Here is a 13670-nt window from a genome sequence, read left to right as displayed (position 1 = left end):
AGGGATTTAATTGTTGAGTCCATAGGGACAATATCAGTTGATGTTATCATTGATTCACACCTAGTGCCTACAAGGTTCAAAGTTATGGCAGCTACTCAACTCAGGGAGGAATTAGTACTTCAATGGTAGATGTCTTGAGGAACATAATTTCTCTCTCAAAGGTAACTCCATCAAGTTCATAGAGCCAAAAGTACCAGTAAAACTACCTTTGGCCAAACCTGAAAAGAAATAGCTAAGAATGAAACAAGAACATATTGCTCAGATACCACATGCTTCAAGGAATGAAGCCATAAATTTTGACAATCCACGAGATAACCAATACAACAAAGGACAAACATCTTCAACAATAGGGCATGTCAGATGCAACTCAAAATAGTGCAACAACAAGAAGAATATATTTGGACATTCAAAGCAAGGACAAGAAAGTACCATGCTTAACTTTGTTGGATGCACAGGTAGAGCATAATTACATGTCCTATGGTACGTGGATACTCTTGAAAGAACCTCCTCTCGACATTTCTCCTAAGAGCATGACTACATATACAAATTCCCGAGGAGAATGTATAGGTGTGACTAAAACTTATCTCAGCATTGGCTCACAATTGGTAGCATGTCATTTCCATGTAATGGCTCCTACGACGCTTAAAGAAGATTTAATACTAGGAATTTATTGGATGAAGGTGCATAATTACTCAATTACCTATAACTCTATTGATATGCTAGTGCCTACAAACAAGGACCACAAAGACTGTACTTTGAGCACATATGAATCAAGTAAGAAGCCAGTGACACTGGACAAGGGCAAGGCCAACCTCAACGAGCAACTCCCCAATGATTGTACTTTGAGCACAGATGAATCAAGTAAGAAGCTAGTGACACTGGACAAGGGCAAGGACAACCTCAACGAGAAACTCCCCAAGGTAAAAAAAGAAACCAAGGACAAAGCCTCTACATCAAATGGGTCATCGACATGGGTTCAACACTCAAGCAAGAAAAAGATCTACCAACCCAAATACCACTTTGATCAAGGTCAACAAAGGACTGCAAGAAGACCAGTGTTGCTGCCAAAAGCACTAATACAACATTAGAAGATCAACAAAGATGAGACACCTTGCTAGATTAACAGAAATCAGGTTCACTCAAACAAATCAATAGGATGACTTACAACTCTCAAGTCTTTACGAGCACAAGGATATTATGAAGGAAATCAATTTTGACCATCAACCACCACATCAAGCCTACAAGGTGGAGCAGACTTCCTACAACTAACCAAAGAAGCATCAAACCATTAAGCAAACTTCACGATCAAATCCACAACAATTGCAACAATGAACGAAGGAGAGCAACCCAAACACTTCTAATGCTCTTCCACAAAATCTTGTCTACATATGGAGGTCGAAGCAACAAAAAGGAAGATCAATTGAGACAGTCTTCATATGGCGACCAAAGCAGTAAACAGTGCCATCAATAAAACCCAATAAGTGTAGAAAGACACAAGAACCACCAAGGCAAGAAAAAGTTCAAATGAAGTGGCAAACCAAAATTGAGCAACAACATAGCCAAGGAAGCTATGAAGGAAAAGCATCAGAAGTTCAATGCTTTAACACTAGTTCTGTAATTGGACACTTAAGTGTCTTGAGACACTAAAGTGTCCTGTTTTCCTTCCAAGTTTTGGCAATTTATTTGTCAAGCTAGAAAGAAGTTTTTTACACCTTGCTTCTACCATAGGTTGGGCATGAGGGAAAGAAAACACTCAATTTTTCTCCATGTCAAACTACAATCCGTATGGATAGAATTCCTTTAAGTTCTAAGTCATAAATTTTAGTAAAATTTCAAGTTGTTTTACCAAAAAAATCATAAATTCTTATATCTTTTTGTAGAGATGACCCTTTTTATGTTTATAAAATCCAAATGTTAGCACTTAGTGTTACAAAACAATGGAATGCACTTTAAAGACAAGTTTCCAAGTCACACACAAGTTATAGACATAATTTCATACTTGAGCATGTGCTGAATTAGAGCATAATTTTGGTCTTCCAAAGCTCCCTCATGGAATTGGGGCTATTCTAGTGCAATTTGACAACTACAAATGACTTTATATGTTGAAACAAGAAACTACGTATTTTTCGGGCTCCCTAACTCAATTAAATCTCGTTGCTTGAACTCTATCGAATTTTTTATCATGAAAAACTCTTGAAAATCTTGAGTTCTCCATAATGACATTAAAACAAGGTTTTGGGCACCCCAGTTGTGTATGTACCATGTACTTTGATACATTTAGTTGATCTACATAGAATGTTTGACATTATTTGAGGTTTTGAATGCTTATGTCTCAATAATGAAAATTTCAAAGTTCTCTCTTATGCTGCTTTCAATATTTAAAATAATCCGATAATTGTTGCATACCAAAGCCCTTCTATTTGCCACGTTGAGTCCTAGATGGAAAGGGTAAGCAATGCATCACTTTCTAAAACTCACAAATACATCAAAAACATATTTTTCTTTGTATACAACAATATGTTTGAAATCGCTATATCAAACACCTAGAACTTTCCTTATTTTATATACTCCCAAGTCAATTTTTTTGCACATGAAACTTTCAATTATCTATAGCAAAATTGTGGAAAAAGACACTAAAGTTTTTTACAAGGTCGTTCATTCTTCTTGAGCTTATAAAGTCGATTTCTTAAAACCATCAATCGTAGTCTTACGAGGTCAAATTGATGAGTATAGTTCTTGATCATGGTAGATTCTAAAATGCAAGGTTATATTTTTAAAAAAACCCTCTAGCTAACATATTTAAGAATATCAAGAGGGTTTTCTTAAATAAACTATCTAATGCCAGTAGCATTTAATTTAAATTTGTAAAAAAAGGACACTTACGTGTCCTGTTTTGGTACAAACTAGTGTTAAAGTGCAAAGCTTCTCCTAAACTTCCTTAAGGACCTCCAAAGGACCAACAACCCAAAAGGAAGATCATCCCTACATAGGTATGGCAAATAAAGCCTTCACTTCTAGTTGGACCATTGGTCCATTGAACAACCTCTATTGGAATACTTAAACTCATACATTATTGAGTCACAATTTTTAGAGAGCTTAAGAGAATAAGTCAAGTCGTCAAGGTGCAAAAACATCTACGACATAGTCTAGAGTTGGGCACTATGCCACTAAATGAGAAAAGTGATTAGTCCAAGCTTCAAGTTTATTTTCTCATACTCCTTTGCACGTGTTTTTTTTACAAAATCTTGTAAACTTGTTTACCCCTTGCGAAAAAATAGAGCATCTGGAAAAGGTTCACACATTAGGGAACTTTGGACTCTCAAAGGGGCCCTATAAGGAGGTTTGACTTTTCCTCTCTTGTCCAAAGTGGGCACCCGGTGAAGTACATAAACGATTTGTCAAAACCCTATCAATGGAAAGATCTTAGAAAGTAAGTTCTAAATCCCCAAACTCCGATAAATTTGGATTTGACTTGTAGAAGCTATGGCCTCCCCACTGAAACTGAAATGTGGGGAGAAATTCCATTTATAATACGCAGTTGTCACATCAAAAAATGATATCTGATCGCATGCTATATATCAATGAATAGATCTTCATGAGTACAATCTAAATCCAAAAGGTTTGTCAAGTTTTGATTTCATTAATAAAATTTTAACCATGCACCCATTATGGACAAGAGAGAGAAAGTCAAAGTCCTCATATGGCCCCTTTGAGAGTCCAAAATTTCCCTAATGCTAGTCTAACTTTTTGCAAGTGGGAAACATCTTTTTTTCATAACTTGTGCTCCCCTTACATGAAAATAGTGCAATCAAGCAACCATTTGACTAGAACATTTTCACGTAAGGGAGACACAATTTTTTTTAATTTACATGCGTCCTTCTTGTGCAAAAATTGGACAAGTGGTACCCTGGCATGTATGCAACAGGTTGCTGAATATGTTTTATTTGAGCTCTTCCAAGATGCATACATATGTTTAGACCACTCTCACAACGTCGCCCTTGTGGACAAATATATAATTATCTTGAGGATATTAAGGTATATATTAAACAAAATTCTTGAACTACTATCTCTTCAGGATGACAAAACCTTCAACATTCTCAACATGCCTCCATCCACAAAAAAAGAGTGTGAAGCGGTAATTGAAGAGGTTATAGAGGAGGAGGATGTTGTGGAAGAAGGGAAGGAGATAAAAGTTGATAGGGAAGAGCTAGAAACAAAAAATTAGAGGGAGGATGAACCTCAACTCCCTTCATTGTTGAGAATTTTCAATTGCAATGGCTTTAGGGTGGCCACCTTTGTAGAGGATGGCCTTCTTCAAAGGAAAGATTATATTCCCTAGATGATGAGTCCGTGTTGAAATTCTTAAATATTGGAAAAAAGAGATTAATAAATCTATTGTCCTTGCATCCTTGAGGTTTACCTTCCCATCAAACTGTTCTCTGTGTTTTTCTGTAGATTTTTGGTATAGTTGATAAATGTTTTTTGTATTTTTTTGTACATTATTAATACATGACTATAAGTTAGATTTCCAACATAAAGTGGAGGTGGTTGATCCAATTATCTCTCACTTTTGAGAACTAATTTTGACATAAGGAGTTGGATAGCCAATATTGATTTTGAGACTTGTGCGCTCCTTCTCTACCCCTATCATGAGAGATATGTTTTTCTACAAACCTAGTTCAATATAAGGGTTTAACCTTTGAGGATTTTGACAATGTCCAATGGTCTTTCCACAACTCACATAGAGTTGTATTGCAACTGATATCAATGATAAGACATGTTCCATATTGAAATCCCTTAAGGGCCGTAATGGAATGACTAGGTTGTAGGTGTAGTTGTTCAATAGTTTAGATAGTGTTTCCACTTTTAGCTATTCTGTCTTTGGTTAAGCCAATGCCTTAGATCTTAGTTAATAGGGGTACCTCAAGTATGATAGAGGGATCAAAATTGAGCAATTTCCTCCCACCCTAAATATTGTTAAGATGTAGAGAGAAAGAGAGAGACACAACATGTATGCTCCCAAAGACTGATTCATATTGAGGATACAATACAAATATAGGTGAGACCAAGTTGACTAGTAATCCATATCTAGATCCAACACCCCCACTGAAAAAAAGGCCTCTAGCTTTGGATGAAAAACCCTTGGAGAGTTCAAAGGAAAACCCAAGCCCCTATACAAAATGAAAATATGAACCAGCAATGATGATGTGAAAGTGAATCTTGTATCTATGTACAAATATACAAGTAACTCAGAGATCATAGTGTGCAAGTGTGGAGTGTGGATAGTGCATGGTACCTATAGGATTATGATGCCATATGTACAAAGCTATCACAATAGCAAAGAAGCTAATATAGAAAGAGTGAGGCCGAAGAAACTCCAAGCTCCGAGCACAAGAGGATGAAATGTGACTTGTTGAGGCCATTAGTAAGAATGTATATAATCATCTGGTCACTTGGATAATTTTCAACCATTATAGTGCCTTTGCTTACTTCATACCTGACATAATGATAATGGATAACAATGTGCTTTGACATATTATGTTGAACATTGTCTTTTGCAAGATTAATAGCACTTTGGTTGTCACACCACAAGGGTGTGCAGCACTTATCAAAGCCAGATCAAATCACGAGCTGCAAATGATGCTACATCATATTCTATCTTTTTCAACCATTATAGTGCCTTTGCTTACTTCATACCTGACATAATGATAATGGATAACAATGTGCTTTGACGTATTATGTTGAACATTGTCTTTTGCAAGATTAATAGCACTTTGGTTGTCACACCACAAGGGTGTGCAACACTTATCAAAGCCAGATCAAATCACGAGCTGCAAATGATGCTACATCATATTCTGACTCAATCGTAGAAACTACAACACAAAGTTGTTTCTTGCTGGTCCAAGAAACAAGAGAACCCTTATAAAGAACCAATTTCGACTAGTAGATGGCATAGATAAGTGTGAACTTGCCCAGTCTGCATTTTTGTAACCGAAAAGAGAAAGAGATTGCATAGAATTTGATGTCAGTTGTCGTTAATAGAACAAACCAAAATTTGTAGTGCCTTTTAAGTATTTCAATACATGCTTTGCTGCAAACCAATGCTTAAGAGAAGGACATGCAAGATGTTGCCCAAGATAATTAGCAACAAACAAAATATGAGGGATGAGTGTTCATGCCAACAAACTGAAGACATCCAATCAAGTTAGTATAAGGTTGATTTGTGACAAGTTGACCGCCACTATAAGAAGTGTTCTTTGGCCAATGTGCAGATTCCATACAAATTTTTTGAATAGTATCTGCAATAAACTTTGGTTGACAAAGGAGTAAAATAACTTTTGTACGGTTTTGTTGAATTTGAATGCCAAGACACGAGTGAATCTCTCTAAAATCCACCATATAAAATACAAAAGACAATAACTTTTTCACTTGCTGAAGAAATCCCAAATCATTGGAAACAAGGATGGTATCATCCACATAGAGAGCAAGAATCACAAGACTGCTACCTTGGTATTTTATGTATAAGCTGAGGTCTCAAGAGCAAGAGATGAATCCTTCGGTGAGAAAAATATCAAATTTTGTAAACCACATCCGCGAAGCTTGTTTGAGACCATATAGTGCCTTGTGGAGTTGAGAAACAAGGTCTTCTGAACTAACAAACTCTTTTGGCTGTTACATATAAATTTGCTCTTCCAAATCACCGTTCAAAAATGAGTTCACACATCCATTTGATCAACTTCTAAGTCAAATTGAATAGCAAATGCCAATAAAACGCGAACACTTGTAATGTGAACAACTGATGAAAAGGTCTCTTAATAATCAACACCAACAACATGGGAGTAACCTTTTGCAACTAAACATGCCTTGAAATTGTCAAAAAATCCATCTGCTTTTACCTTTAGAGGTAGCTCAGTTAGTATCCATGTACCTTTAGAGATAAGAGAATCATACTTTGCTTCCATAGCCTCTTGCCATTGATCCTTTTGTGGTGAAGAGATAGCTTCATTATAAGTAACGGTGTGAGCGGTATGGAAACACACACAACACCGCTATAATCACCCAAACACACTCGAGGGATGATACACACACACACACACACACACTATGGGGCACCACTTGGCTTACACAACCCACCTGGCCGAGATAGGGAACACACCGATGGAGTGAGAGGAGAGACTCTATTCATTTTCCCACTCAACACAGAGGCGCGCACACACACACCCAAAAAACTCAGTTCAAAGGAGGAATATTTCTGATGTTTATATGAAATTCAGCTTGGGCCAGCACCAATGGGGCAAATAGCTCACACAATATGGATGAGATATTCTAGATACAATCACAAATTGGAGCAGAGACTTCGCAGCCAAAATAGTAGGAAAACGTGAGAAATTTGGCAAAATGGACAGCACCATTGCGTTTGAAGCAGCCAAAAGCCCCAATCTACAATACCGAAGTGCTCAAATCCGACCTAGAATGAGCTGTTTATGGCCAAAACAGGCTCCGAAAACAGCAAAAACTGAGACGTTGCGGTTGTTCCTCCTCTTCTATACATGTTTTCCTGGTCCTTTTGTCCGGTTTTTCAGTGTCCATGCTTCACTTTATCCCTTGGACACCTTTGGCCTTTTTATTGACCTCAAACGGACCCGAAAACAGGCCAAAAAATGACCACGCAGTGCATTTTTGTCACCCTTCTACATCCATCCACACACCTGGCACTCAAGTTTTTTCATAATGCATCTCGCAATCACATGAAGTGGGCCCCCAATACAATTCTCATGATGAACTTTTTGCATAATTCATCACAAGAAAACACTAGTTGTGTCTATACTTATCCACGTGCAAGTCTTGACCCCATTCGACCTTTTGACACCACTAGATGCCATCCAAAGCACCTCCTTACCTCATGTCTTCGGCCCACAAATAGCTTCCTTGAAAACTATTACGTGCTATCAATTCCTCATTATTATAGAAAAAACAAACTAGTACTAGTGATAATGAAAATCGATGTACTGTGTACACGATGTCCTACCTGTACACATGTGGGCCCCATGTAACCACCTGGCTCTGGAAAATGGGCAATCCTTTATCCGATGCACCATGCATGTATATGTACATATGTGCAATCACTCTTCCAAAAAACTCCTAACATAATTTGCCCATCCCCTAGCCTGCTAGCTCATTCATGATCAGTAGCAGCAAAAAGAGATATGAGACTCGCCGCGTAAGAGGTCTCATCATCCCTCACAGACATTACTTGTTCTGCAGACAGCTCATCTTACTCCACAATCATCAATCTAGCATGATATAATTTAAGATGCAATCCATTTACCCTTGACTTATGTAGAATCCCATCCAGGTTAGCCAGCTGATATGTACCATTTAGAAAACACACTACCTTCAAAGGGCCTTCCCACTTAATTTGAAATTTATTTTGGAATGTCTTGTCCAGCTTACTGTTGTAGCACAAAACCAAGTCATGTTTCTTGATACGCTTACTTTTGACCTTTTCAGTTATCTTTGCTAAAGCCTTATCTTGCATCTGTCCATAGTGTTCCAATGCGCTCATCCTATCCAGCTGAACCTCTTGTAATTGTAAGAGCCTCTCTTTGAATGCATCACTGGAGTGCCCAAGAAACATTTCTAGCATCTTTGACCACAGGCAACTCTACTTCCACAGGCAATAGTGCTTCCTTTCCACATACCAAATGAAATGGAGTAAACCCTGTTCCTGTCTTTACCAAAGTACGATAAGCACATAATGCACTAGGCAATTCCAAAACCCAATTCTTTTCTTGGTGCTTTGTCACTTTTGAAAGAATTTGTACCAACTCACCATTGAATCTGTCCTTTAAGCCATTACATTGTGGATAATAAGGAGTGGTATGCTGGTGCCTAATCTTCATCTTTGCGCATAAAAAGTCTAATAGCTCTAGTGGCACCCCAAACTTGCAACATAATTCATTGTACACAAATTTTGCCACATCCTTTGTAGTGATTTGTTTCACTGCTATAGCCTCTGCAGTCAAAATATAGCTTTTGCCTCTGCTTGTGATAGGTAACGGGCCGATTTCATCAATCCCCCACTTTTCAAACACATCAAACGCCATAATAGTTTTTTGTAGCTCTAGCTTCAACACTCTCTTCCCGAATTCTTGACACCTGTTGCAAGACCTACACCAATGGTGAACATCCTTGTGCAAACTAGGCCATACATACCCCTCTTGCAAGATCTTATGCAAGGTGATCTTTAGAGAAAAATGTCTGGCACATGCGCCTTCATGATTCTCTTCCAACACTCTATAAAGCTCCTTCCGCAAAGGTACACGTCTCAACACAAGATCAGCCCCTTTCATGTACAAGACATCACCAATCAATTTGTACCTGTATTGTCTATGCACAAAACCATACTTCTTAGAATTCTGAATGTCCTTAGAATGATTCTTGTTAGCAAAATCTCCTCTTCTTGAGCCAAACTTTCTCGGCCATCATAAAGAGGTAAATTGGTCCTCAACACAAATAGCTCCTCAATCATGCTTTGAGTTGCTTCATGTGCCTCTCCATTTAGAGCACGCTCAATGTGTCTGATTCTCCATGCTTCAAATTTTTATAATAGGCCTTTAATTCTGAAACACATTTCCTTCAATGAGGTGTTCTTGCTCTTCTCCACACACCCAAACACTTGCTTCACAACTAACAAGGCATCACCTTTTATGCTCAACCTTTTAATCCCATGCTTCAAACAAATGTGTGATCTAGCTTCCAAAGTAGTATATTCAGCCTCATTGTTACTATGCGCATCCAATTTGAACCCTCTCTGGCATACTAGCTTCCCCTCTGGACCATAAAGTGCTATACCCCTTGAAGCCGCATCATGGCTCTTTCTGTATGAGCCATCAAAGAACAACACATGTGCATTGCTGATCTGTGGCACTTCTTTAACTACCCTTCTCATCACCTTTTCCTTAACAAGGAGGGGATTCTCCTTGTAAGTCAACAAATCAACTACGGTAGCTCTTGTATTGTCTTCCACTAAAAAATAGAACTCAAACTCTTGCAGCTCAATTACCCATTTCTTGACCACATTTGACATGTTAGTGCCATTAATTAATTGTGGCAAAAATGCATAACTCGTCAAGAAAACAAAAGGTTGTGGTAGCAAGTAATGACAAAATCATCGACAAGCAAATATTACACTCGCCATCACTAGCTCTACTTCCAACAATTTTCTTTCGGCTACCAACTTCACTCGGCTTGCACAATACACTGGCCTCATATAATGGCTGCCCTTCCCCTTTTGCAATAGCATGGATCCAATGGCATCATCCCCTAGTGATGGATTTACATAAAACACTTGCCCCAATCAGGAGCTTGCATGGATGATAGCCCCCCTAACCCCTCCTTCACCTCTTGAAACACTTCTTCACACTTGTCATCCCATTGCAACGGATCATGATTAGCCACTTGTTGTAATGGATAAAGAAGCTGTGAAGACAATGGAATAAACCATGCCATGTACTTCACTTTGTGTATAAAGGTTGCCAATTGCTTTTTACTCATAGGTGATGGAAGAAGAATAATAGACTTAACCTTGTTTGGATCAGCCTCAATGCCATTTTCTGACACCATATGACCCAATAACTTCAACCTTGGTTGTACAAGATGAAATTTCTTTGGATTTACTTGTCCTTCACATTCATCATATCGAACCAATACCATCTGTAGCTTCTCATGGTGTTTGGCCCTACTATTGTAGACACAGAAGTCGTCCGTAAAAGCTTTAACACAACTACCAATGAATGGTTCCAATACCCAATTTCATCTCTCTTGATAGAAATATGGTTCATTTGACAACCCAAATAGGAATACTCAGTAGCAATAACAACCCCATGCCGTAATGAAAGTTGTATTTGTTCGGTCTCTAAGAGCAATCTTCAATTGAAAATAGCCTAAAAAACCATCACACACACGGTGTGAGCGGGATGAAAACACACACAGCACCTCTATAACGACCCGACACACACTCTTGGGAAGATACACACACACACACACACTATGGGGCACCACTCGGCTTACACAACCCACCTGGCCGAGACAGGAAACACACCTATGGAGCGAGAGGAGAGAGACTACTCAATTACCCACTCCACACAGAGAGAGACACACACACGCACACCCAAAAAACTCAGCTCAAAAGAGGAGAACTTCTGATGTTTAGATATAAATGAGCTTGGGCCAACACCAATGAGGCAAATAGCTCACACAATATGGGTAAAACATGCCAGATATAATCAGAAACGGGAGCGGAAGCTTCGCTCATAGGAGAAACTTACACAGCAAAAACAACATAAAAAGAGTGAGGAATTTGGAAAAATGGACAGCACCATCGCGTCCGGAACGGCTCAAAACCTCAGTCTACAATGTCAAAGTGCTCAAATCCGACCTCGGATGAGCAGTTTACGGCCAAAACAGGCTCCAAAATGAGCAAAAACACAGTTGCGGCTGTTCCTCCTCTCTTCTCCATGTTTTCTCTGGTCTTCTCTCTATTTTTTCAGTTCCCACACTTAGTTTTATTATTTGGGCACCCTTGGCCTTTTAGATGATCTCAAACGGACCCCGAACAGGCCAAAAACTGACCTCGCAGTGCATAGTTGTCACCCTGCTGCATCCATCCACACAACTGGCACTTAGCTTTTCAATAATGCGTCTCGCAACCACGTGAAGTGGCCCCAAAAATTGGTCCTAATGATGACCTTTCTGCATAACTCTCACAAGAAAACACCCACGTTGTGTTCGTATTCATCCACGTGCAAATATTGACCCCGTTCGACGTCTTGACGCCACTAGACGCCATCTGACGCACCTGCTTACCTCATGTCGTCGGCCCGCGGATAGCTTCCTCGAGAATTTTTTACGCGCTACCAACTCCTCATTATTGTAGAAAAAACACACTGGTACTGGTAATAGTGAAAATCGTTGCACTATGTACACCCTGTCCTACCTGTACACACGTGGGCCCCACGTAACCACCTGGCTCTGGAAAATGGGCAATCCTTTATTCCATGCACCATGCGTGTGTATGTACATATGCACAATCCCTTGCTCCAAAAACTCCTGACATAATTTGCCCATCCCCTAGCCTGCTAGAGCATTCATGCTCAGCAGCAACAACACTAGTAGATGCTCATTCCACCTGGATCCCACACAAAAACACTTGGCATTCCTTGCATCAAGAGTTTAATCAAGCTTCCACCTGGTTCCCAAGGAAAATCTGTAGAGATGCCATATATCAAATTTTCACCAAGAAAACCATCAATTACTTTGGCATAGACGTGCATGTGCCAATATATCTCCTTCTCCATAGTTGAGAGGTCTCCACTGATCATTTGTGTCATCAATTCCTGCTTCTTTGACAATTCTACCTTGGTTTGCATCATCCCTTCAATCACTTCATAAGGCCCTTCACTTTCATCCTCAAATTCATTTGCAAATGCGATTAAACCAGACTCCTAGATTTCTTTATCCATCAAAAGAAATGCAACATCAACATCCTCATCACTGCTGGTAGTGCTATCACTGTCCTCATCTGTCACCGTGGAAGAGTCTTCATCACTAGACCCATCCTCATCTTCATAAATCTCCTCTAATCGTTTCCTTGTGTCCATATTGTATAGCTTCTTGGCACCTGTCTTTCCATAGAGGCTAATCGTACCATGTCGCCAATCTTGAATAGCTCCCACTGCACGTAACCATGGTCTGCCCAGTATAATAGGATATGCTCCAACCCTGCTGACATCACATGAAAATCAACCACTGCCTTTGCATCATATGCTTCCACTTCTAAGCTCTTTACAACTCCCAAACATTTTACTTTCTGATGGTTTGCCAATCTGATCCGGAAACCTGACACCCCAGCCACTGTGAGACCTATCTTCTCAACGCATGAGTGTGTTATGATGCATATTTGGGCTCCGCCATCCACATAACCTTGTCCCAAATTTTTCCTTTTATGCTACACATCTACTATTGGACAAATGTTTGGTAGCTCATCCATTGCCAACACCTTTACTGAACCTCTCTCTAGCTCTTTCTCCATTGGGTTAACCATCCTCTTCCACTGTCGCTTTAGCTTAGGCACCATCTCTATAAGCTGCCCAAAAGTAGCATCTTCCTTCCTGCTCGTCAGATCCTCCTTCAAGTCATAGCTTAATTTCCCATCCCCTAGTGGAAAATCTGAAACATGAAACTTTCGAAGAGCTCTCCTTTTCCTCTTGGCCTTGACATCCTCGCCTTCATGGCTCTTTCCCTTCTTCTTGCTAGGACGTGGGGCACTTCTTCCTTCCTTTTCCTCTGTGGTCCTCTTCCCAATAGGCATCACTAATGTATCCTCTAGCTTTGATGCCTTCTCCAAGGTGACTACTCTTAGCACTTTTGTCTTTCCCTTTTCCTCCTGGGAATAATCCACTGGTTCCTTCATCTCCCTTAATTTCGATGCCATAATCATTTGACCTAGTTAACACCTGTCTTGGCAATGGATACATGTGTCCCCCCATCCTTGGTGGCTTATCACATTGCGGGCTGATGTGACCCAACTCTCCACAATTGTAACATGTGGGCGTCTGCCTCCAAAACCTACCATTGCTTTGTCCAACACCATTCCTAGGCCTTTCTTC

General features: G+C 39.5%; 1 protein-coding gene across 1 annotated transcript; it reads left to right on the top strand.

Moving 5' to 3' along the window:
- Positions 1 to 353: 353 nt before the first annotated feature.
- On the top strand, positions 354 to 4225 carry LOC147425460 (uncharacterized). Its single transcript, XM_086500070.1, has 2 exons — positions 354 to 920; positions 4076 to 4225. Exons 1-2 carry the CDS (start codon positions 354 to 356, stop codon positions 4223 to 4225), a joined length of 717 nt encoding a protein of 238 aa, XP_086356196.1.
- The last annotated feature ends 9445 nt before the right edge of the window (positions 4226 to 13670 follow it).

Source organism: Adiantum capillus-veneris, chromosome 25, assembly GCF_014529385.1.
Source record: "Adiantum capillus-veneris isolate H3 chromosome 25, ASM1452938v2, whole genome shotgun sequence".
Lineage (NCBI taxonomy): Eukaryota > Viridiplantae > Streptophyta > Polypodiopsida > Polypodiales > Pteridaceae > Adiantum > Adiantum capillus-veneris.
This window is presented reverse-complemented; position numbering and strand designations above follow the sequence as displayed.

Excerpts from the sequence above, each read along its gene's own strand:
- LOC147425460 (XM_086500070.1), top strand. The coding sequence starts at position 354 with ATGTCAGATGCAACTCAAAATAGTGCAACAACAAGAAGAATATATTTG. Across the intron at positions 921-4,075 it reads TCAACGAGAAACTCCCCAAG|GATGACAAAACCTTCAACAT; the intron begins GTAAAAAAAGAA and ends CTATCTCTTCAG.